The sequence below is a fragment of the Phoenix dactylifera genome, chromosome 15, assembly GCF_009389715.1.
Source record: "Phoenix dactylifera cultivar Barhee BC4 chromosome 15, palm_55x_up_171113_PBpolish2nd_filt_p, whole genome shotgun sequence".
Lineage (NCBI taxonomy): Eukaryota > Viridiplantae > Streptophyta > Magnoliopsida > Arecales > Arecaceae > Phoenix > Phoenix dactylifera.
In genome coordinates, this window is record NC_052406.1 from 5,312,820 (window position 1) to 5,339,609 (window position 26,790).

The 26,790-nt window shown below is 41.4% G+C and overlaps 2 protein-coding genes and 1 long non-coding RNA gene across 4 annotated transcripts in view; 1 reads left to right on the plus strand and 2 right to left on the minus strand.

Moving 5' to 3' along the window:
* LOC103712534 (presequence protease 1, chloroplastic/mitochondrial-like) overlaps nt 1-26,790 on the minus strand; it is a 115,942-nt gene that overhangs the window by 84,256 nt on the left and 4,896 nt on the right. The gene's annotated exons all lie outside the window — the stretch shown is intronic.
* The window catches only part of LOC103698766 (presequence protease 2, chloroplastic/mitochondrial-like), a 46,224-nt gene that overhangs the window by 16,401 nt on the left and 3,033 nt on the right, over nt 1-26,790 (minus strand). The window contains 5 exon segments of the mRNA XM_039134185.1: nt 604-694; nt 1,888-1,971; nt 4,411-4,481; nt 4,705-4,837; nt 4,928-5,102. Of these exon segments, the coding sequence (XP_038990113.1) occupies nt 604-694; nt 1,888-1,971; nt 4,411-4,481; nt 4,705-4,837; nt 4,928-5,102 (554 nt within the window).
* LOC120113266 lies at nt 20,653-22,739 on the plus strand. Its single transcript, XR_005515119.1, has 3 exons — nt 20,653-21,121; nt 21,592-21,695; nt 22,688-22,739. It is a non-coding gene; the product is annotated as an uncharacterized LOC120113266 (long non-coding RNA).

The window sequence follows — 26,790 nt, forward strand, 5'->3', positions numbered from 1 at the left end:
CATAATTTACATACAACAAGGCATAAGTCTTATATATGTTGAAGCTCACCCCGGGCCGTGGCACTTCCTTCATCTTCGTGCCCATCCATGTCCACATGAGGTAAGCCTCCCTTATATCCATTTTTATAGAACTCACCACTGTTTTTTGGATCTGTTTTCAAATATCTTAAAAAGATTTAAAAGGCTCACTCATTAAAGCCACTTGAATCCTTTGTTACTCAATTGTCAATGAAACTTCAAATTGTTGCAGGCAAGTTACGAAATCTTTTCAGAAGTTCAGTTCGTAATTCAAGGGATTTGATTTTAAGCTGGGAGAGAAATATCTGCAATCAAAGGAAGGGAGTTATCTTAAAAGTTCAAAACTAAGTAAAAACAGAACATTTAAAGCTAATCAATCTGGTAAATCCAAACTATCACTCAGAATATGCAACAAATGGAAAAATCTTGATTAGGAGACATGGGATCTAGGTATTTGAGAATTTTCTTTCAGATGGTTAGTATCAATAAAGATAAATAAGTAGAAGTGCATCATAAGAGTATCAGGAAGAGAAGGTAAGGTATCATACAACGAAAACAAACATTTATGTAAGGTAAGCTCCTCACCACTTAAGATACGTAGTCGCTCATTTGGATCATCATCTCCATAAAACCATATCCTAGCATTGCCAGGGTGGTAGTATCTACGGTGGAAATCCTGAAATATATTGCACATAATATTTTCACACACAATTATGTACACACACAAGTTTAAAATATAAATTATAACATAAATGCATGCCTGGTAGTATCTATGGTGGAAATCCTGAAATATATTGCACATAATTCTCATCAAATGAGGATAATAGCATTCTCATCAAATGAGGATAAGTTATTGAATGAACAGTTGTGATCTCACATTTGAAAAGTTTGTGTTTCAATAAAGAAACTCTTCTAACATATGCACTTCCATTTATCTCTCCAATTGCTACATATTTATTTGGATAGAGTATTGCATCAAACATTGTTGCCCCAAACTTCAACTACCAATGCAACTGCCCAAGCCGAAAGCAGCCCTTAGACACCCAGGCATTTTATAAAGCCAAAGCTGGTTATTAAGCATCCAGGTACCAACCTAAATGATCAGATGGCCTCCCTACCAAGGTTTGGCAGGGGCTGGAACATATTGTGCTAATGATTTGTTGGCACAGAGCATAGCTGCATGCCGTTCAATGTGAGCCAGCATGTTTCAGATTGTGCCAAGCACTGGCAAAGCAAGTATCATGCCAATGCACATGCAGGACTTTGATCCTTTCTCCCTGCCTAGAACACAGGAAAGTACTAAGTGCCTATGCAGGACCATCAACCCACCTAGGTAACCACCTTTGCCAACCTTGCTCGGATGCATGAGCTTTATGGCAATCAGGCAGTAGGCATCATAAAGTTGGAGCATTCAGTGCCAATTCCTGACTAAAATTAATATTTCTACTTTCTAGAGATCAATACCAATTTTATCGTAAAAATTGACTGTCAAAAAAGTGTAGCACCGGCAGTTACTACAGCTTGCCAAATACTAAATTAGATGATGAGATCAGAATATTAGGGTTCAAAATCCTGAAAGAACTTGAAATACAAACCTTGAGCAAACAAACAAGAAATGATACATTTTAAGGTTAAAAAAACAAAGCAATAGAACAATTTAAGAAGTGACAACAATCTAACTTTGACAGAAATTATTACTCTATGTCAAAAACAATTTAAGCATGGAAAAAGAAATGTGAACCTTGAATTCTTCAAAAGGTTAAAAAAACAAAGCAATAGAACAATTTAAGAAGTGACAACAATCTAACTTTGACAGAAATTATTACTCTATGTCAAAAACAATTTAAGCATGGAAAAAGAAATGTGAACCTTGAATTCTTCAAAAGTGAGCTTGGGGATGACTTTTGGATCACCACCACTATCAACACCATATGTATTTTCGGGAAAAAGGGCCTGCAAGGAATCAATATGCAAATATGTAACACACCTGGACTTTCATCACAAAGTTGAAAAGCAAAACCAAGGTAAACTTTCACCAAATACTGAACATATGGTGCCTGGAAAAAGTAACAGAACCAACTACAGATGCTTTGGTTCAGTCCAATTGCTCAGTGTTTAAATTAGAAGATTTTTCTAATTTAAGTTTATGGGATTGAAAATGATAACTTATTAAAAAGAAAGAAAGAAAAGATAAAAGCAACAAACATGATAAAGCAAACAAATAAAACACCTGAATCATTTAACAGTTGGGCAATCCAGAAGCAAGACATCTAATTCAAATTACTCGAAAAGATAAGCATGCTCAAACTGGAATAACTTATTCTTTAATTGTCTTTCTTCAGCTCAACAGTTTATATAAGACATGCAATTTAACAGCAAAAAGCAAGCATACCTTATATGTGGAAGAGCAAAGAAACTACACAGCAAAGTAGTACAAATTACAGCAGGAGTTAACATTGAAAACAATATAGGTTCTCGTCCGCTCTTTTCCATTCTTATAAGTAAGAATTAAAACAACATCTCCAAGATAATAGAAACACATTCTTAAAAGAAGTGCAAAAATACCAACTAGAAATATTGGTGTGCGCTCAGGAAGAAGTGGAAGTTGCTTTGACAGTTTATAATGCCTAAAAGAAGATCTGAGATAATGTCATTGTGAAGATAATTCATGCCGAAATTAATGAAATCTAAGAAAAACAAGCCTATGGAATATCAATTGATGATGAACCTATATGTAATTTCAGCTTTCTTTTGATTATCGCAAACCTGCACTACAAGTAGAGGTAAGTTTAGCTCCTTGTATTTGAAACACAAGTCAGTGGTTGTTTCTTTTTATTTGACATGAAGACTATCTTCATAGATAAATTTCAAAGGTCTGAATTCTTGGCTACCAAAGGGACCAATGCTACACATATATATCTAGCTGAAGGTTAAGGAACAACTCATGAACAAACAGTTACAACTGAACCAGGACAGCAATTGGATGTATTATTAACAGCCTTAAAAACAATCACGATTTCCAGACCTTATTTTACTTGTTATTAAACCAATATGGATAGTAAATTCTACACAACCACTACATTTGTCATCATTCAGTTAAAGAGTACAACATTTTTGGAGTTTACAGCTAATATTTGTGTTTTCTTGTACTAACTCTATCTACTGGCAGAAAGATGTCAAGTCATGTGCACTTTAATCAGTCATCAACAATGGCTAATGCAATTTGAAGTAGACCGATTTATCGTCTGAATAGATAACCAGATTATCATTTTTCGGTTCATCTAAGCTAAGGTCAAAAATGAGTCAGAGAATATCAGGCTGCATCTACTTACTATGTTGTTGTTAATAATGCACAATGAAGAAGATAAATAGGTTTGCTTCTATTGTTTGGTATACTGGACATAATATGTATAAATCTGCATTTACCACTTGGAGTCTGTTGCTTGGTCATTACCTCTTCCATCGTGCATTTCCTGATAATGACAGCTTTAAGATTTTCCGATATAAAACACTGAAATAGATCTGTCACATATAGGGCTACCCCAGATGGGAGAAATGCTTCTTATTGAGTTCAGCTCATGATTCAATGGATTGACCAAAATATCCACAACTTCCAGTACATCGTTCAAGCATTGCTTATATGTCAGATCAACTTTCAAATGTAAGTGAAAGCAAAAAATTAGAGAAACCAATATTCACAAGGATTTTCTCTACCTATATCTATTTGGGGAATAGGGGTTCATAATTAAACTGCCAATACCTCATCCTAGTCATAAAAATCAAAATTGCGCACTGGAGAACTCTGTTAACCGCTTTTCCAAAAAAAAAAAAAAACATTTGTATGCATTAATCTATTACTTGATTCTTTTGCAAAGCATTATAAGACCCTGCTACAAGTCTTTATCTCACCAATATCATATTCAAATTACTTTCTTAAGAAAGGAACTTGCTAGCCCTTGGTCGGAAGGTTCAGTAAAAGTAGGAGCTGTATTGTAAAACAACTAAAGTGGTAAACAGTTAAGCCTACCCACCAGATGAACATTAGCTGACAATGGGTTTACATATCAATCATAAAGCATGAAGGTTCCCAATCCTCCGAAGTATCGGATCATGAGCACTTTGTTTCTGTGTATAGCTGAAGCATACGAAGGTAACATTACTGGACACCATTCACAAGTGTCGTACATTTAAAAATTGAAACACAACTCTCCCGTTTAATGAAGAATGTCTAATAGGTTAACCATCAAAGAAGTGAATTGAAAAGGATGGTTTCAAAGAACATCAGTATACTACAATGCTTATGCATGCAGCATAAGACAACTACCAAAAATCAATAACAATGATCATATAAGTTCATAAAATCATGTAGAGAACATAAAACAAGGAACCTGCCTGTTGAGAAACCCGACCCAGTATGTTATCAGGCTGAGAGTATACTCCTTTCATCTCATTAAAGACGACTCCTGGAATTACATACCACGTACAAAGGGTGAATAATTAGTTAACTTGCCTAAACCATCCAAGGTACGGAAACTAAACAAAATCCTTTGAAGAAGAGTACGGAGATGGCTTGATAGGAAAGCTTTTTGCATTACATTTCGTAGAAGATTGGAAAATTGCCTAAAAATGAAAGAGACCTTATTCATTACGGTTTACGGACGGAAATAATGTGGTCTGATGAGCTACCTTTGAAGGATATATCTTCAGCAGGGTTGTTAAGCTCATAATGCCAACCCTCCTGTTGAAATGTTTGGAAATCCTCGATGCATTTAGGAAAGAAGACAGCATCTAAATATACATCAACCAAAATGTAGAAATCCTGAAGAATTGGGAATTGTATTTTTTAGGAAGACTCATATGGGCACATTGCAAAATAGTGAAGCAATGCCTAAAAATTTTACATATTTACCTTTGCATTTGTTGAAGCAACTGGATAACAAGTCCTATCCGGATAGGTGAATGCATTTAGAAAAGTATGCAAGCTACCTTTCAGTAATTCAACAAAGGGTTCTTTCAAAGGGTACTTCCTGGATCCACACAACACACTGTGTTCAAGTATGTGAGCTATGCCGGTTGAATCCTCTCTGCAGTTGGCAAACTTATAGTTGTCAAAACACCAAATCTTTTGATTACATAATTGAGGATTGATAATCCATTAATCCACATTCAGATTTATACAAAAAAACTAACATTGATGTAGATTTCTAAAGGATTCAAGTTACTAAATAAAGTTTACAAACTAATAGTACTGTATGTGCATGATTGATAGCTACGATTACAGATTCATGATGGAGCACATGCTAAAACTTGCCACGAATTGGCATGGAAAGGTATACAGGCCTACAAAAAAGACTTCCAATCGACATGCTAGGATCTGCAATTTTGTTCATGTTCAAACATAATTAATATTAACTATTTTAAATCAGTGCATAAACATCTTTAAACTATTTAATTTAATAATTTCTATGATTGATGAAAAAATAGAATGCACAAAGCCTATCGGGATGCTGGAAGTCACTTTTACATTGATCCACCATCGGTATTTCTTCAGTATAACACAACCCCAGGCTTCTCTATATGCAGGACATTCTTCTTTTGCAACTGATTACACTTTTCTCATTGTCAGCCTATACTGGACTTATATAGTGAACAGGTATGCAGGCAGCCAAAGAGGCCCTAAAGTTCACTGCATATTAAAGCAACGAATTTCATAGACCGAGAAATGTGGATTGCCTCCAGAATCAAATAGTTTTAGCACTCAATAGCACCATTTTGATAAGCATGAAGACAAATGATCTGAAATAAAGTGCCGAAGGAGACATGATCGAAATGGAAACCAGATGCGTACCTCATTTCCAAAGTGCAAGGAGGATTATGATGACTTTAAAAAGGTAAGTATGAGTTATGAAGTACCAAAGACATAAATATATGAGATATGCCCATATAAAACAGGATAAATCATTCAAAAATCAATGTATTTATAGCCCAGTTACTTGAGGAAGTCGAAACTTCAAGGATTACTAAATCAATGAAATCAGTGCAGATTCAACACACAGGGTGAATGAACCAAACTCCAAGGTATCGACTAAGTTAGGCGGTGAATGTCCAAGGGAGAAGATAATGAAGAGATCATTTCACAAAGGAAACATGGAAGAAAGGTGAAGAATACCCATCTAGAGAGCTTCCCTAGTTTAACAGTTATACCAGATTAAATCCCATTAGGGATGATTCTGCAGTGGCATGGAAGAGGGCAATAGAACAAGATTCATGATGTTGGAGATGAAAAGCAGAAGATAATTGAAGCAGGTTATGTCACGCCCCCGCCTCTGCGAGGCACGTGAGGCACCTAGTGCCCACGTGGGGGCTACATGAGGGGGGAACACGAGGCTCCCCTGCCAGATATTGTCCGATTCTGGGGCTTCACGCAAGCGTCCTTCACCCCTTCCCGGTTTTGTTTTCCTCCCAAAACGCGTCTGCAGGATTTGAAGACACCCGCCTCATATGCCCAGGCTCTGGAACGAGTCTTTCCGATGCGGGACTATTGGGCCTCACACCCTTCCCACCATCGGACAAGAGCCGTCCTCGGCTCTGATACCAAATGTCACGCCTCCGCCTCTGCGCGGAGCACGTGAGGCACCCAGTGCCCACGTGGGGGCCACATGAGGAGGGACCGCGGGGCTCTCCTGCCAGATATTGTCCGGTTCCGGGGCTTCACGCAAGCGTCCTTCACCCCTCCCCGGTTTTGTTTTCCACCCAAAACGCGTCTGCAGGATTTGGAGTCACCCGCCTCATATGCCCAGGCTCTGGAACGAGTCTTTCCGATGTGGGACTATTGGGCCTCACACTCTTCCCACCATCGGACAAGAGCCGTCCTCGGCTCTGATACCAAATGTCACGCCCCCGCCTCTGCGAGGCACCTAGTGCCCACATGGGGGCTACATGAGGGGGGAACACGAGGCTCCCCTGCCAGATATTGTCCGGTTCTGGGGCTTCACGCAAGCGTCCTTCACCCCTCCCCGATTTTGTTTTCCTCCCAAAACGCATCTGCAGGATTTAGAGACACCCGCCTCATATGCCCAGGCTCTGGAACGAGTCTTTCCGATGTGGGACTATTGGGCCTCACTCACTTGAGAAGGGTATTGCAAACTCTTCGGGAGAAGAAGCTCTATGCCAAATTGAGCAAATGCGAGTTTTGGCTGGACAACATCGCATTCCTTGGGCATGTGATTTCCAAAGAAGGGGTATCAGTGGACCCAAAGAAAATAGAAGCAGTGGTGGACTGGCCTCATCCTACAAATGTGACTGAGATTAGAAGCTTCTTGGGTTTGGCTGGGTACTATAGAAGATTTGTGGAAGGATTTTCCCGGATAGCTACTCCTTTGACTCGTTTAACCCAGAAACGAGCAAAGTTTGAATGGGGCGAGGATTGTGAACGAAGCTTTCAGGAGTTAAAGCAAAGGTTAGTGTCTGCTCCTGTTCTCACTCTGCCGTCTAATACTGGGGGTTTCACCATTTATAGTGATGCCTCCAAGAAAGGGTTGGGCTGTGTACTGATGCAAAATGATAAAGTAGTGGCTTATGCCTCTAGACAGTTGAAGCCCTATGAGCAGAACTATCCGACGCATGATTTGGAATTGGCAGCGGTAGTCTTCGCTTTAAAAATTTGGTGACACTATTTGTATGGGGAGCCATGTGAGGTATTTACTGATCACAAAAGCTTGAAGTATATATTTACCCAGAAAGAGTTAAACATGAGGCAGAGGAGATGGCTCGAACTACTGAAAGATTATGATCTAAATATTAAGTATCATCCGGGAAAGGCTAATGTGGTGGCAGATGCCCTCAGTAGGAAGTCAGCAGTGGGCACAACAGCTTTGCTCACTACTCAAAAGCAAATTTTGAAAGATCTCCACATGATGCAGATTGAGGTGACTACCAAGGATGCTGGGAACATGCTGGCTAGTTTGATGGTACAACCCACCTTGATAGAGAAAATAAAGGCTGCTCAACAAACAGATGCACAGATGTGTCAGCTCAAGAAAGATGCAGAAAGAGGGTTGCGACCCGAACTCAGGATTCACCCAGATGGTACTCTACGATTTGGGAGTAGACTATGTGTACCTAAAGATGCTGACTTGAAGAAAGAGATTTTGGAGGAAGCTCACCAATCCTATTTCTCTATTCATCCTGGTAGCACTAAGATGTATAGAGATTTAAGGGAACATTTTTGGTGGAATGGTATGAAAAGAGAGATAGCCGAGTTTGTAGCTCGGTGCTTGGTATGTCAACAAGTAAAAGCTGAACACCAAAGACCTGCCGGATTGTTGGAGCCATTGGAGATACCAGAATGGAAATGAAAATACATCACCATGGACTTCGTTATTGGGCTTCCCAAGACAGTCAAGAAAAATGATGCAGTGTGGGTGATTATTGATCGTCTCACAAAGTCAGCTCACTTTTTACCCTTTAGGGTTGGCACTTCACTTGATAGGCTGGCGCAGAGGTACATTGATGAGATCGTGCATCTACACGGGGTACCGGTGAGCATTGTATCTGATCAAGACCCACGATTTGTATCTAGATTCTGGAGAAGTTTTCAAGATGCTATGGGTACTGAATTGAGGCTCAGCACTGCTTACCACCCTCAGACCGATGGTCAGTCAGAAAGGACGATCCAGACCTTAGAGGATATGCTGAGAACATGTACAGTTGATCTTGGAGGTTGCTGGGATAATCATATAGCCTTGGTGGAGTTTGCTTATAATAATAGTTACCATTCTAGCATTAAGATGGCACCATATGAAGCTCTTTACGGGAGGAAGTGCAGGTCTCCTCTGCATTGGGATGATATTGGAGAAAAGAAGTTATTGGGTCCAGAATTAGTGCAGAATGCCAGGGAGAAAATCTTGTTGATCAGGGAAAGACTCAAGGCAGCTCAGGATAGACAGAAGAGTTGGGCAGATAAAAAGAGGAGAGAAGTAGAATTTCAACAGGTGATTTTGTTTTTTTGAAGATTTCACCCTCGAAAGGTTTCATGAGATTTGGAAGACATAGTAAACTAAATCCACGCTACATCGGGCCCTTTGAGATTCTGGACAGAGTTGGAGAGGTTGCTTACAGATTAGCCTTGCCACCCGGGCTATCTAAAGTACACAATGTTTTTCATGTTTCCTTACTGAGGAAGTATGTCTCGGATCCCAGTCATGTGGTACAGTATGAGCCATTGCAAGTTGACGAAGATTTGACTTATGAAGAATTTCCTTTACGTATTATCGATCGCAAGGAGCAAGTTTTGAGGCGGCGTACCATCCCATATGTGAAAGTACAATGGAGCAACCATTCAGAAAGAGAGGCAACTTGGGAGCTTGAGGGTGAAATGCGTGCGAGGCATCCGCAATTCTTCGAAGTCTCAGGTATATGAATTTCGAGGACGAAATTTTATTTAAGGGGGGGAGAATGTGAGGCCCAAGCCAAAGGAGAGGCCGGAATCCTCGGCTGCATCTTCTCGAGCGTAACGGGGGCGAGATCCGCGGCGGCCATTTGAATAGCCGATGAACCCGCACAACCGCCGTTGAAATCGCGGCGGTAATTTGAAATTTTTCTCTCTAAAATCCCCCATTGACCCGTATCTGAGATCCACCAAGCACTCCTCCTTTTCCACCCCACTCTGCCTCTAACCCCTTTTCCCTCCTCCGCTGCTAGGGTTTGGAGCTCGCACCAGTGCCGCCGGAGAGAGTAGCCGCAGCTTCTCTTCATAGCAAGGTAAGCCTTAACCCTATATCCTTCCTACCTTATGATAATGAAATAAAAGAAGAGAAGAAGAGGAGAAAAAGACGTATCTATGATTGTCAGCTTGCCGGCTCTCGGTCGCAGGTAACGTCTGGCTTCGGCCGCAACCACCGCCAGTCGTCGGAGGGGGCTGCAGTCGGGTCGAAGTCCTTTCCTTTCTCCCTTCTGGTGGGACAAAGGGAGGGGACTCACCGTGGGCGCCGGCCGCAGGCGCGGCTTGCGACTGCGGGCACCGAAGGCCGGGGAACGCCGGCCACGGCCGCAGCCGCGGACCGCAGGTGCGGCCACGGCCGCAACCGTGGGTGCCGCAGGCACCGCGGATGCCGCTAGCCGGCCGAGGGGGCGTCGCCGGCTGCTGCTCGGCCCTCTCGAGCCCAATCTCCCCTTACGGGAGAAGAAAGAGGGAAGGAGAAAAAAAAAAGAAGAAGAAGAGGAGGAAGAAGAAGAAGAAGAAGAGGAGGAGGAGGGGAAGCTTCGGGAATGAAGAAGAGGGGAAGTTTCGGGAGAAGAGAAGAAAAAAAAAAGAAGAAAAAAAAAGAGAAAAGGAAAAATAATAATAAATAATAATAATAATAAATAGAGAATTAAATAAATAGAGAATTAAGGTAATAGATGTATTTAAATGAAATGAAATAACAATAAATAAATAAAATAAAATAGAAAATGATAATCTGTCCTCTATGATGATGATAGGTACAGTGAAGTTGTCATCTGGTTCTAGAGATTCGTGAGCGAATCAAGGTAAGTAACCCTAGCACTGATCTTTATTAATTTAGAAATCACTGTTTAATTATAAGAATAAAATAATAAAAAATATATTGTTATGATGTATTTTCTTAAAAGTAGGATCAAGCATATGATTGCATGTGATTCATGAGTTTGGTTAAATTGCATCCTTCATAAATATTTCAGTATAAATTATGGTTATGATAAATTGCATGAAAATGATATTTGTGGCATGATTATAAATTTTATACATTACGATAAATTATGGTTATGATAAATTGCATGAAAATGATATTTGTGGCATGATTATGAATTTTATACATTACGATGAATTATGGTTATGATAAATTGCATGAAAATGAGATTTAGAATTGTGGCATGATCATGAATTTTATACATTACGATGCCATTTGTCATTTTCCAACCTATGTATGAAAGTATGACTTACGAAAAAGAATAATGATTTATGAACTCTCAGATAGCTATGCCTACCTCTAGAAATAGAGGTCAGTCGACCCCTCTGGAGCTAGCATCCAATGAATATGACCCTCTGCCAACGGGTTAAAGTTGGTAACGAATAAGAATAAGTTATAAAACTTGTCGACTACGAATACGAATCCTGTCACGGGATTATAGTGACCATAGCAGCACATCCGTCTGAGAGTAAGATTTATAAAGTATGGATGAATGGCAGCATTTTTATAAGACTTGCATTATCATGTTTATGAACTTGCATGGTTGAAGCATATTTTGCTTTATAACCTGTTTTGAATAATTTATCTATGAAATGCTTTATTTTCTGTTAAGTTCTTCAAATGATGCATTGGCATGAGAAAAATTATGCTTGATCTAATAAGATAGTACATGTTACTTACTGAGTAGCAAGCTCATACCCCTCCTGTTGTTTTCTTTTATTTATTTCAGATAATTAAGGCGATTAGGAGCGGGAAAGAGTGAATGAAAATGGGAGTTGAAGCATAGTTGCAGGGACTCTTAGAAGTATCTATGTTAATAAGTTTGGGTTGTAATATTGCAAACTCAAGTATTTGATTTAGATGCTCGGTATTTGCTTCTTTATGATTAGTCAATAGATTTGATCGGATTTGGTTTTATTTTATGAAATAAAATTGTTATCATGGGCTGCGTGTTATTGTGGGCAGCAACCTACAATAGCACGGCCATGTCATAAACCGGATTTGGGGCGCATAATATATAAAAAAAAAATCATGTCCGGATCCGGGGCGTGACAGGTTAGGTCTCCTAAACTCACTCAGAAAGGAAGAAGATAGTGAAGAGGTGACTTCCACAAAGGAAACATTAGGTGATAGGTGAAAATTATCCATCTGGAAAAGACCACAAAGCCAACGGCTAGCCCCAATTACCTCCATGAAGAATGATAATGCACCGAACAAGAACAAGAATCAAGTAACACTATGCAAGGATGACCGATAAGCTAGCTCAAAATTCATTGATAGCTTGTAAACATGAAAATAAGAGGAAACAAAAAATCAACCAATAATGTGTTACGTGCTCCATTTTCCTTGACTCTCGGCAGGCACTTGGAACGTGGGGTGCTTGGCTATCATCATCTGCATCAAATATGCTGGAGAAGACCAGGTCATGCTCCAGTTCCAGAAGCAGTTCCTATTCTTCAGCACCAGTTCTATTCTTTAGCTGTAACTCCTAGTCTTTTGGCATTAGTTGTGACGTGCTTGATTTCTGTTGGATGTAAGGCTATTAATATAGCCAGTTGAATGCAATAAAAGGAGGCTCTTTTGTCGAGAACTCCCTATCTCTTGACTTCTCCTCCTTCTTTCGTCCTTTCCTCCTCTCTGTTTTCTTTACTTCTCAAATTAACCACATCATTTGGTATCAGAGCCTTACAACCCATGGACACCCGTGGGAAATCTAATGCCGAATTTTGCAACGAAGTCAATGAGACTTTGGCTCGGCATGAGACAAGCTTTGACCAACTCAATGCAGCCTTACAAACCATCCTCACAGAATTGCAAGCCATTCGCTCCGTCCAACGATCCCAAGCCATCACACCTGAAATGAACCCATTCGCACAAGAATCCTCTTCCCGTCGGCCACACGGCCCGCATCCTGCTACTGGCTACGATCATTCACAACCACCTCAACTCAAGCTGCAATTCCCGAAATTCACTGGAGACGACCCGATTGGCTGGATCTACAGAGCAGAACAGTACTTCGAATTTCAAGGCATTGGAGCGGAACAACGAGTGCAGCTAGCCTCATTCCACTTCGAAGGCATCGCGTTACAGTGGCACCGGTGGTTGACGAAATTCTGAGGACCACTCTTGTGGGACGAACTCACGAAGGCCATCTCACTCAGATTCGGTCCAACTGAATATGACGATCCCGGAGAGGCCTTGACTCGACTGAAACAAACAACAACTGTGGTTGTATATCGGGAAGCTTTTGAATGGCTCTCCCGCTGTATTGATGGCCTCCTAGAGTCATTCCTAATCGGTTGTTTTATCGCAGGGTTAAGAGACGAAATCCGCTTAGACGTCAAGATTAAACAGCCCAAAACCTTGGCAGATGCGATTGGAGTGGCACGACTGATTGAGGAACGCAACCAGCTTCCACGTAAAAACCACCTCGACCAGCGGCATACTACCAGTGCCAACAATGCCGAGAGGAACCTCCAATCCTTCACCTGGGATTCTGGGCCCGACTCCTAATCAACGGGCAGGAGCTGGGACCACTCCTTCGCTCGCTCCGTTTCGCCGAATCACGAATCAGAAAGCACGGGAACGCCGAGAGAAGGGACTATGCTACTACTGTGACGAGAAGTACTCCACTGGCCATCGCTGTGAGCGGCCTCAATTGTTCATGATCGAGGATTCCCCCTACGAGGAGGATGAAAATTCTGAAGAAACCCAGCAAGGAGCGGAGCTTACAGAGGTAACGCCTGAGATTTCATTTCATGCTATTGCCGGAGCTGAACATCCCCAAACCATTCGAGTCTTGGGGAAGCTGAAAAACAAGAACCTAATGGTGTTGATCGATGGGGGCAGCACCCATAATTTCATCGACCAAACAATTGCAACTCGGTTTGGCCTACCGATCATCCGAGACAAGAAACTTCAGGTGGTGGTTGCCAATCGGGAACGAATGGAATGTGCTGGCCAATGCCGAGGGATCATGCTAGCTATTCAAGGTATTCCCATCACTGCTGATTATTATGTCCTTCCTGTGGCAGCATGTCAGGTAGTCCTAGGAGTGCAGTGGCTAGAGACCCTTGGACCAGTCAAAACGGACTACAAACACCTCACCATGACCTTCAAAATTGGGGGAGTCAAACATACTCTTCAGGGACTAGGACGGACGGCTGAGGCATCTAGCATTGAGGCTCTCAACAACAAGGAGCATTCAAGCCTGCAAGGGATGGGGTTCTTCTTCCAGATCCAACAAGTCAGCCCAATGCCGCCAACACCTCCATACCCTCCCGAGATCAAACGACTCTTGGACCAGTTTGCGGGGATCTTTGCCTCACCAACCAGTATTCCACCAAAACGCCAGCAAGACCACCGGATTCCACTCCAGACCAACGCAGGACCAGGCAGTGTACGACCCTATAGATATCCATACTATCAGAAGACAGAGATCGAACGAATGGTAAAGGAACTCTTAGACTCTGGACTCATACGACCAAGCAAGAGCCCCTTCTCCTCACCAGTTTTGTTGATAAAAAAGGCAGATGGCACTTGGCGATTCTGCATTGACTACCGGGCTCTAAACAACATTACAATCAAAGATAAGTATCCAATACCTGTGATTGATGAATTGCTTGAGGAGCTCCATGGCGCTAAGTTCTATTCGAAATTGGATCTGCGGTCTGGGTATCACCAAATTCGTGTGCAGGAAGATGATATTCCGAAGACAGCGTTTCGAACTCATGAGGGACACTATGAGTTCGTTGTCATGCCTTTTGGGCTCACTAACGCCCCGGCAACCTTCCAAAGCCTCATGAACGACCTCTTCCGCCCCTATCTACGACAGTTCATTCTGGTGTTCTTCGACGACATCCCGGTGTACTCAAAATCATGGGAAGATCACCTTACTCACTTGCATCTTGTTTTTACGATTTTATCCTCTCACCAGTTGTTTGCCAAGGAATTGAAATGCCATTTTGGGGTTCAACAGGTTAAGCATTTGGGGCATATCATCACTGAAGATGGAGTATCCGTCGATCCCGATAAGGTACAAGCTGTCGTGGCTTGGCCCACACCCACTACGGCCAAGGAAGTTCGGGGATTCCTTGGCTTAGCAGGCTATTACCGGAAATTCATCCGCAACTTTGGCACCATGGTAGCACCTATGACCAAGCTCTTGACCAAAGAGAAATTTCACTGGAGTGAGGAGGCAAAGACGGCATTCAATCAGCTCAAACAAGCCCTCACTACCCCACCAACCTTATGTCTACCGGATTTTTCCCAAACGTTCGTGGTGGAATGTGATGCCAGTGGAGCCAGGATTGGAGCAGTCCTCACTCAACACAACAAGCCCATCGCTTATTTTAGTGAAGCCCTCAAAGGAACGGCACTCACCCTGTCCACATATGAGAAAGAAATGTTAGCCATAGTCAATGCTATCAGGAAGTGGCAGCCCTACCTGCTCGGGAAACCATTCACAGTTCGCACAGATCATAAGAGCCTTAAATACTTGTTGGAGCAACGCATTACCACTCCTGCCCAAACACGGTGGCTTCCCAAACTTCTGAGATACGACTATACTATTAAGTACAAGAAAGGGCCGGAGAACCAGGCTGCGGACTCCTTATCTCGTATAGGGGAGGTACAATTTCTCTCTATTTCGGTTCCTCATGCCGATTGGTGGCCTAACTACAGATGGAGGTACAACAAGATCCATTTTATGCCTCTTTAGCAAGCAAGAATGCCTCCCACAAGTTGATTCTACGCGATGGTGTTTGGTTCCAACATGGTAGAGTTTTCTTGAGCCCCACCTCCACTCTGATTCCTTTGATTCTGGCCGACAGCCACTCCTCTCCTATCGGTGGACATTTTGGGACCCACAAGACCCTTTACCGAATCAGACAAAGCTTCATTTGGCCAAAAATGCGATAGACTGTGAAGGAATTCCTGAGAACCTGTGAGGTTTGCCAGCAATGCAAGTCTGACTGCATGCAACCCGCGGGATTGCTTCAACCCCTACCTATTCCCACTCGGATCTGGACTGATGTATCAATGGACTTCATTGAAGGGCTCCCTACTGCAAATGGTCACTCCGTCGTTATGGTTGTCGTAGATCGTCTCTCCAAATATGCTCATTTCGTTCCTTTGAAACATCTGTTTACTGCTGCCATGGTTACGAAGGCCTTCGTTGCCAATGTGGTTCGACTGCATGGAGTTCCCACCTCCATTGTCAGTGACAGAGATAAGGTCTTCACTAGCTCATTTTGGCAGAATTTATTTCGCCTTCAAGAGACCAACCTGTGTATGAGTTCCAGTTACCATCCCCAGACCGATGGTCAAACGGAGGTTGTCAACTGAATTTTGGAGCAGTACCTTCGCTGTTTTGTAGACCAACAGCCGAAGAAATGGGTGGAATGGCTACCCTGGGCAGAGTTCAGCTACAACACTTCGACCCATTCCTCAACCAAAATCACGCCCTTTGAGGCTGTCTATGGCACTCCACCCCCGAACCTGCTAACTTATGTTCCGGGCACAGCCCGAGTTCAGGCTGTTGAAGAATACCTCCAAGACCGAGACACCCTCTTGCGAGATCTCCGCCGGAATCTTTGTCTTGCTCAGGAGAGGATGACGAGCCACGCCAATCAACATAGGCAAGAGGTATCCTTTGAGGTCGGTGATTATGTGTACTTGAAGTTACAGCCCTACCGCCAGACTACAGTTGCATTTCGGGGTTCTTTGAAGCTTTCTCCACGATTTTATGGTCCTTTCCAGGTAGTGGAGAGGGTGGGTCCTGTGGCCTACAAGCTGGACCTTCCAGAGGGCTGTCAAATTCACAATGTCTTCCACGTAAGTTTGTTGCGGAAGCACTTAGGCTCCATTACACCTGCATCATCCCACCTTCCTCCAGTTGCGGAAGACTCCTCCATCCCTCCCCAACCAGAATCCATTTTGGCCCGACGTGAAATTCAGAAAGGGAAATACCGCCCCAAATCTGAAGTGCTAGTCAAATGGGTGGGAGCCTCAGCCGACGATGCCACTTGGGAAAATGAGTGGCGGTTCTTCAAATCCTATCCCAATTTCCGTCCTTGAGGACAAGGATAGTTTGAGTGGGGGGGGGGGGGATGTTACGTGCTCCATTTTCCTTGACTCTCGGCAGGCACTTGGAACGTGGGGTGCTTGGCTATCATCATCTGCATCAAATATGCTGGAGAAGACCAGGTCATGCTCCAGTTCCAGAAGCAGTTCCTATTCTTCAGCATCAGTTCTATTCTTTAGCTGTAACTCCTAGTCTTTTGGCATTAGTTGTGACGTGCTTGATTTCTGTTGGATGTAAGGCTATTAATATAGCCAGTTGAATTCAATAAAAGGAGGCTCTTTTGTCGAGAACTCCCTATCTCTTGACTTCTCCTCCTTCTTTCGTCCTTTCCTCCTCTCTGTTTTCTTTACTTCTCAAATTAACCACATCATAATGTTGGAGTGGCATGTAAGAAATTGACAAATAGAGAGTCAAATCAAATGCATCATATGTTATATAATTGGATGCACATGAATCAGGAGTTAGAATGACTTCATACACCACAAGGTAGACAAACCAAACTAGAAGATATCTAGACAGGATCAAAAGCAAAGGCAAGATTCCAGGGGCATAAATATGTGGCCAAGAACCAACAAAGGTTCTCTATAAAATAATTAGCAACAGTCAATAACCATAGGAAAAAGAATATGGAAAGAAAATTCCAAGATTGGCAAAAGCAATAAAATTTGATGATTACTGCTGAGAAGAGCCATTTGTACCAATAGAGACCAAACAGAAATAAAAGCAACTATATATGATATCAAGGAATGCGGAACCGTCCGGAGCCGTCTGGTTTGGGACGTACCGAGCCGTGCCGACACCAGACCGAGACAGTTCTGGCATTCAAAATGGTAAACCGGCAGGTGGAGGGAGAGAAAAAAAAAAAGAGAAGAAGAGAGAGATGGGGGGAGGAAGGGAGATAGAGAGGGAGTGCCGCTAGAGGCCTCCGGAGGGCGCCGGAGGGGCAAGGGTCCGGAGGGCGGAGCCCCTGCTCTAGCCCTCTGCGCCCCTCCGACGCCCTTCGAAAGCCTCTAACTGCCATCCCTCCCTCCCTCTCCCTCTCCCTTCCTCCTCTCTCTCTCTCTCTCTCTCTCTCTCTTTTCCTCTCTCCCGTTCTCCCTCTCCCTCTCCCTCTTTGTTGTGTCGATACAGGCCTGGCACATAACAACACGGGGGCATACCGAACCATGCTGCCGACCGACCAGTACAGGCTTCAGTACCGATGCGACGAACCTTGCATGATATAACTATTAACAAATCTTCCTTCTTGCATGCTTTTCACATCTCAGAGTATTGTTTGGAGTACTTCACCATGTCAGCAGGTGTCAGCATAGATTGGATGAGGAACCACTAGATATCAATACCACTAGCAATTACTAAATTTTTTGTAGGTTCGGCCCAAATTTGGCCAAAGGCAAAATTTATTTTATATATGGGCAATTATGATAGCATTTGTTTTCTATTCCAAAAGCATTTTCCCAAGAAAAAAAAAATCAAACTTTGCAAATTTGATGAACATTTGAAAGCATTGGAAAACTAGGTTGCTAAGAAAATTAGAGAAGCCAACTTTGAATATAGGCCCGGCTATCCTAGAGATTAAACTTAGTGGTCACTAGATTAATACATGTCAAACTGTCATTTACAATAATTGACATAAGTCACATAACACTTTAATATGTAAAAAAATGATTATTAGTTCCATAATTAAACTACAATTTTCTAAACATTATGCATCCCATAGATGCATTCCAACAAGAAACCATCAAAATGATATACTTAAACGCCTCGAACAATAAACATACTTTATAATGATGCCAGACCAAAACATTTTTCCTAGATTTTTTACTTTCCTCAATTGCTCTACTTTTTTAAATCATTTTTGGCTGAAATTGCCCAAACCACAATTAAAACTGCAGAAATTGAAACCAAACTTTCAAACTTTGCTACCAACATGCCATAAAAAAGTGTTCAACGAAAAAGTGAACTCAGAAGACCAAGTGATAGATGCATAGGAAGATAGTGTACCCATTAAACTGCATATATATAAGCCATAAAAAGAAACAAAGTAGGTACACAGATTAAGCACAAATGCTGCAAGATTTGTTTAATGCAATGGAATGAAGACTGAGCATTGAGCAAAGAAAAGACCCAATAAACCAATACCATCTGCATCTGTATGTATCCCAAAAATTCACTGCATGTTATGTGAAAAGATTGTAAGTCGATTTCCCCACCAGTAAGCAGTCAGGTAGACTGTGGGTGTCAACAAGTTATCTTGCAATCTCTTTCATACATACTTGAAGCCCAAAGTCAGTTCTGAAGCAGGTCAGCCTTGATCACCGACCCATACTATTTCTAATGCAACAGAAGCTACATACCAAATTTTCCCTTCTAGATGAATGATTCCCAAGTAACAAACTTATGACTATGGCTATAAAATGCTCACCAAAAGAGAAACAAATACTGCAAATCTGAAATTGCTCAGGTTGATTGGAGTGGATTAATCAATTCATATTGGTAATATCTCAAACTGATTACTTATTCACAATCCAGTTTAATAAAGATTAAAGATGAAAAAAGGGAAGGAAAAGATATGATAGGCAAAATAGGAGAATAAAAACGAAAATAAGCAACCAAAAAGAAGATCCATATATGGGTCATTTATTACAATTCCTTGGTTTTAAAGCAGCATTTTTTTTAAACTAAAATACCTTGGTTTTCTTGCAAGACTTCAAGATAATTCAAGGGCTAATACACAAATCACGCATCTGAAACACAAGTGCATATTGGTGTTCAACCTGTGTATGTATTCTCCATTATTAAGTTTAGAATGTAATCTTCTTCCTTTTTTCCAAACTAGTTTTCATTTAAGAGTATGTCTTTGAAAGAAAATAAAATGTAAACTCTAGAGACTTTCACCTAAATCACATATTTGATCATGCATGCATTGAGACTCTTTATGTAAAGGATTGCCGAACCGGTACCGGGTACCGTACCGGTCGGCGCCCGGTCCGATTCGGTACCAGTTCTGACCGAACCGGTTGGCCCAGTTCGACAATTCTTGGCCTCTATTTTTTAATTTTTTGGGAGTTCTCTCTCTTTTCAAACTTTTTCTATAAATTTTAGTATAATTTGATGTTTTTTTGAATGTTTCTATGATCTTGATTTAAACTAAATGATGCATCTTATTTTTTTAAAATGATACAAATTATAAAATAGCATAACATAAAATATCTTCAAATCAAGATACAATCAATTACATACTTTTAAAACACTCTCGGATATCTAAAATCGGATCGAGTAACGATGTCTCTCATAGATATTCAGATCATCAGCATAATAAGGAGGCAGATCAACCTGCCTCTCTAACTAAACGGCATTATAATCTTGTATGCTCAACCCATGAGGAACGCATGCCGGATTATAAGCACTCTTAATCAAAAAAGCCAAAGCGCATGTTGTGGCAAAATTAATCAGACTCGGTGCGAACCAACCAGTCGCATTGAGTCCTGGCTGAATCGGACGAAACCGTCCAGTTTCATCTAATTCCCTCTTGTACCGACCGATTTCGACGGAATTATTGTGGTTCCTGCCCTGTAGGGCCAGAACCGGTTTCTATATCTGAACCGATCCGGTCAAAGACCGGGTCGGCTCAGTTCGGCTTGAATCAGACGGTATGGCCTAGTTCGGCAATTCTTATTATAAGTGCACAGATTGCTAAATTTAATAAAATTAATATAGTCTATGTATAACAAAGTTGATATTTAACTAAACAATCCGATGAATTAATAACTGTATTAGAATCAAAAAAGTATTATCTGGTCATATACTGTAAGGTTTTTTATTTTCATTTTTGTAAGATGATAAGCTAACTTTGTAGTTGTTTCTGATTTTTTTTTATACTCTTTTCTAGCTTTCTGGCACAGTGTACAAGCTGGAATACTACCATGTCTAATATCATACCTTTTTCAGCCCACATCAGTTCAGTGAGCAAGTGTAAGAGCCACATTTTGAGCCGGGCCGGCCGCTAACCACAGCACCGGCCCGACCCATGTGAAGGGGAGGGAGACTCCCGAACGGGGTCTTCTCCCTCCCCTGCTTCAGTCCCTTCCCGAATCCACCGCAAGAGGGGAAAAAAAAAAAAAGGGGAATCAAATCTTACGTAAATTGAACCAATCCTCTTCTATAAAAGACCCCTTTTCCCTCTTCCTAGGGCATCAATCGAGAGCTCTTTCAAAAAAAAAAAAAGAGAGAAAGAGAGAGAGAGAGATCCGTGAGAAGCTTGGATTGTTCGCCGTCGGGCCGGCCGGAGGAGTTCGCCGGAGGTGAGGTAAGGTCCCCCTCCTCCTTCTCCTCGTCTTTAGGCCACTGTTTTTCTTGGGAATCCGGCCGGCAAGCCGCCGGATCGATGTGAACCGAACTCCCCTGTTTCGGTTTGCTTTTCCTCTTCCGTTCCGGTCGGCTGTCGCCGGCCGTGGCGCACCGCCAGCACCGCCATGGGCCGACGACCATGGGGCGTTGCCGGCCATGGGCTGCCCGGTGCCGAGCACCGTCTCCCTTCCGTCGGGAAGAAGGAAGAAGGGAGAAGGAGAAAGGGAGTTTTCTTCCCCTTTCCCTTATTAATCTTCTCTCTCTTCTCTCTAAGCTTTCCCACTATTTTCTATCTCTACCCTTGATCCGGGGAGACCTTGCTTTGAGGACTCTAGATAGTCCTGGGATGCTAGATTTTAGAGTACTGTTTAGAGGATCAAATAGGGGTCCTGGATTGTTATAAATTTTAATGATGACTTGGTTCTGTAGGAAAATAATCTGTTGGACGAGGGGACGCTAAGCGGGATCCTGAGCATCCCGGTTCATAGATCGCCGTGAGGGCGGATGATTAGTTGTCTGAGTTTTCAACAAGAGTAAGAATCCTTGTACGCCAATCCTACATGATATAAATATTTTTACACCATATATGTTTGATATGCTATGATCCAGACAAAGCAAAAATAAATTTATATCAAATTATATTTTGATTATATTGGTTTATGATTGGTACTATGATGGATGTATGTATGTGCATAACCTACACCTGCATAAATAGAATTATAAATGTGGTTCTTATAGTATGATGGAAATAAATCGTATTTTGATTATATTTGTTGTAATTGATAGTGTGATGGATACAATCCTGAGCATAGCTTACATTTACATAATTGGACTAATAGAGATGATGGATAGACTAACCATGTTATATTGATTGCCCTGTCACGGGCCGGAAACGTGACCTTGGTTAGTCTAGGCCGGATATAAGATGGAAAAAGGAATTGATGTGTGTATGTGAATTGATTAAATGAACTGGGACTTTGGGCTTATCTCGTTATTATTGATTGCCCCATCACAGGCTAGAAATGTGATATGATCGATTGCCCCGTCACAGGCTGGAAATGTGATATTATTGATTGCCCCGTCACAGGCTGGAAATGTGATACTATCGATTGCCCCGTCATTGGCCGGAAATGTGATACTATCGATTGCCCCATCACAGGCCGAAAACGTAACCGGGATGTAGCCCAAAGTCGGAAAGATAATTGATCCGGATCAAGTTAACATGGAATGGAAAGAAAAAGCATTGAAAACAGTCATAGTGATTTATAAGCTATTATATACTATATCATTCTTATGTGGCTGGACTTTCATTGATGTTTGATGTATAATTATGGACTTTCATTGATGCTTGATGTACATAATTATATTGATTATTTGAGTCTTTTGGAAACTGTCTATGATTTCATGAAATGTGCATCGATTTGTCGTGGTTTTCAAATTCATATTATTATTGTGTTAGTATGGATGTGTAGGGATTCTTACTGGGCTGTAAAGCTCACCCCCTCTTCTTCTTTTTCTTTACCAGAGTTGCAAGATGCATAGATTTGGATGGGATGGGCGTAGAGTGCGAGTACCAGAGTCATTAGTTAGTTAGTTTGTTTATCCTTCTTTGATGTCGATGAACATTTGAAGATCTTGGAATTGAACTAATTTGTTTATTTGGACATGTCGGATTTGTTTATTTGAATTATTAAATTAATTATGGATTTATTGGAATTATTGTTAATCATAGGCCTTGCATGATCTTTAGGGCACTACTCTAGGGCTCATGCGGCCGGTCGCGTACCGGACCCGGGTGCTGGGTTCGGGGCATGATAGAGTGGTATCAGAGCTAGGTTTAAGTGTCCTAGGGTTTAGGTTCAGGTGAGTGTGAGTAGGGAATTATGATAGGAAAACTATCAGAGCCTTGCTTTATAATCACTTGAGATTGTAACAGGAATGATATTGTAATCTAAGGTTTAAGACCACTAGGGACTGTGGCCTTAGTGACATTAGAGTTTGAGGTTTAAGGTCATTGGGGATAGTGACAAAATTAAAATCTGAGCATATGTTTAAGATCACTAGGGATTGTGATAGAAATATATCATAGCTTAAGGTTATAATCACTTGGGACATGACAATTAAATTCAGTGATTACGGTGTAAGATCACTGGGCATTGTGATAAAATGTATGCATCGGGTTTGGTTTTCGATGAATATGGAAGGAAAGTATAAATTGTCTTTGATCATGATAAGAGAGGTTTGACCTAAGATAAGTGTAGGAAAGTCAACAATGGCATATCGGTTAAACCATGCTTATATATTATTTAAATGACTTGAAAGTTCAAACTTGATATAGGTTTTGATGTGATTATACTTTTGATTTTGCTGCTAATTATTAGAGCGAGATTTGTACGTAGATCTTTCATAGTATTAGAGTGAGCTAAGAAGATTTCATAATATTGAAAGGAATGTTCTTCGAAGTTGAATATGTATGTGAATCTGTATGTGGTATTGGCATGTTTGGATATTACAAATAGGTCTATTTTCTATTGATATATTTGATTTTATTTTGAGGCTATTGAGTTGGCATATTGATGGGGGAATTCTAATTATTTGAATTCATATATTTGGATTGGGCTGCTGAATTTTTCTTATAATTGTTGGAGATTATTGGATGTGTTAACTTGAACTAAAGTCTAGATTTATGATCTAACCAGGAATCTTTGCCATTGAGTAGAGATTTAGATTTTGAGATGCTTATGTGAATTATCATATGTAGCATTGATCATACATATTAAGAATTTTGGTGAAGAAAGATTTGAAGGTTGATAGAGTTAATTTTTAATCATAGTGATATTGGCTCAATGACTTTTAACCCATTGAATTTGAAGTAAATTCTTTTGGAAGGAAGGTCAATCTAAATTATGTAATTGAATTGCTAAGAAATCCAGAGTTAATTAAATCTGGATATTTTGGATTCTAAGTTGTGGAGATCATGTAGTGACCTTAAACTTGATTAATGGCTTGAGGGTTAGTTATGGTTAGTATACTCTACATAAATTTCAATTAAAGTTTTGAAATTTGGATTTTCTTATTTCTAGTGCAAAGTGATATTTCGGTCATAAATTATTTAGAGACCTTAGAGTATTTAATGGATTAAATCAGAGTGCACAGCAGAAGTGTGGTGGTTTGAGTTATTTTGAAATTGGTTAAGGACATTAATATTTGATCTAAAAGGTATTATGATGGAACACTTGAGTTAGTTTCTAGTAGAGGAGAATGGTGTTGATTCTATGGATGATCTAGAGATAGCTATATAATTTTCACCGGTGGGTTCTTCTATTGTTGACAATTTTTGGGAGAACCTTGGGCATCTTAAATTTAGCGTTAACGGTTGATGATTCCTTGGTTGGCCTTAGACTTGGAATATTTTAACATGGATCTCCTATTTTGTTGGGATGATGTGGGCGAGAGAAAATTATTAGGCCCAGAGATAGTGCAATAGACCATAGATAAGGTGCAAGTGATCAGAGAACGACTTCGTACAGCTCAGAGTCGTCAAAAGACTTATGCTGATAATAGAAGGAGAAAACTGAAATTTTAAATTGGGGATCATGTTTTCTTGAGAGTGTCACCCACTAGAGGAGTGATGAGATTTGGGGTTCATGGTAAATTGAGCTCTAAGTATGTTGGTCCATTTGAGATTTCGGACAAGGTTGGAGAGGTGGCATATCGACTGGCTTTACCACCGGCTTTATCCAGTATGCACAATGTTTTTTTCATATGTCAATGTTGAAGAAATATGTCCCAGACCCAAGTCATGTGGTAGCATATGAGCCATTACATCTTCATGAGGATTTGACCTATGAGGAGTTTCCGATACAAATTGTGGACAGAAAAGATCAGGTATCATGGCATCGAACCATTCCTTTTGTGAAGGTGCAATGGAACAATCATACGGAAAGAGAGGCTACCTTGGAGCTCGAAGAAGAGATGAAGGTCAAGCATCCGGAACTATTTGAACCCACATGTATGCTAATTTCAAGGACGAATTTTTTTTTAGGTGGGGAGAATGTAAGAGCCACATTTTGAGCCGGGCCAGCCCGCTAACCACAGCACCGGCCCGACCCATGTGAAGGGGAGGAAGACTCCCGAACGGGGTCTTCTCCCTCCCCTGCTTCAGTCCCTTCCCGAATCCACCGCACGAGGGGAAAGAAAAAAAAAGGGGGGAATCAAATCTTACCTAAATTGAACCAATCCTCTTCTATAAAAGACCCCTTTTCCCCTCTTCCTAGGGCATCAATCGAGAGCTCTTTCAAAAAAAAAAGAGAGAAAGAGAGAGAGAGAGAGAGATCCATGAGAAGCTTGGATTGTTCGCCGTCGGGCCGGCCGGAGGAGTTCGCTGGAGGTGAGATAAGGTCCCCCTCCTCCTTCTCCTCATCTTTAGGCCACTGTTTTTCTTGGGAATCCGGCCGGCAAGCCGCCGGATCGATGTGAACCGAACTCCCCTGTTTCGGTTTGCTTTTCCTCTTTCGTTCCGGTCGGCCGTCGCGGCCGTGGCGCACCGCCAGCACTGCCATGGGCCAACGACCATGGGGCGTTGCCGGCCATGGGCTACCCGGTGTCGAGCACCGTCTCCCTTCCGTCGGGAAGAAGGAAGAAGAGAGAAGGAGAAAGGGAGTTTTCTTCCCCTTTCCCTTATTAATCTTCTCTCTCTTCTCTCTAAGCTTTCCCACTGTTTTCTATCTCTACACTTGGATCAGGGGAGATCATTGCTTTGAGGACTCTAGATAGTCCTGGGATGCTAGATTTTAGAGTACTGTTTAGAGGATCAAATAGGGGTCCTGGATTGTTATAAATTTTAATGATGACTTGGTTCTGTAGGGAAACAATCTGTTGGACGAGGGGATGCTAAGCGGGATCCTGCGCATCCCGGTTCATAGATCGCCGTGAGGGCGGATGATTAGTTGTCTGAGTTTTCAACAAGGGTAAGAATCCTTGTACGCCAATCCTGCATGATATAAATATTTTTACACCATCTATGTTTGATATGCTATGATCCAGACAAAGCAAAAATAAATTTATATTAATTTATATTTTGATTATGTTGGTTTATGATTGGTACTATGATGGATGTATGTATGTGCATAACCTACACCTGTATAAATAGAATTATAAATGTGGTTCTTATAGTATGATGGAAATAAATCGTATTTTGATTATATTTGTTGTAATTGATAGTGTGATGGATACAATCCTGAGCATAGCTTACATTTATATAATTGGACTAATGGAGATGGTGGATAGACTAACCATGTTATATTGATTTCCCTATCACGGGCCGGAAATGTGACCTTGGCTAGTCTAGGCCGGATATAAGATGGAAAAAGGAATTGATGTGTGTATGTGAATTGATTAAATGAACTGGGACTTTGGGCTTATCACGTTATTTTTGATTGCCCCATCACAGGCTAGAAATGTGATATGATCGATTGCCCCATCACAGGCTGCAAATGTGATACTATCGATTGCCCCGTCACAGGCTGGAAATGTGATACTATCGATTGCCCCATCACAGGCCGGAAATGTGATTCTATTGATTGCCCCGTCACGGACCGGAAACGTGATCGGGATGTAGCCCAAAGT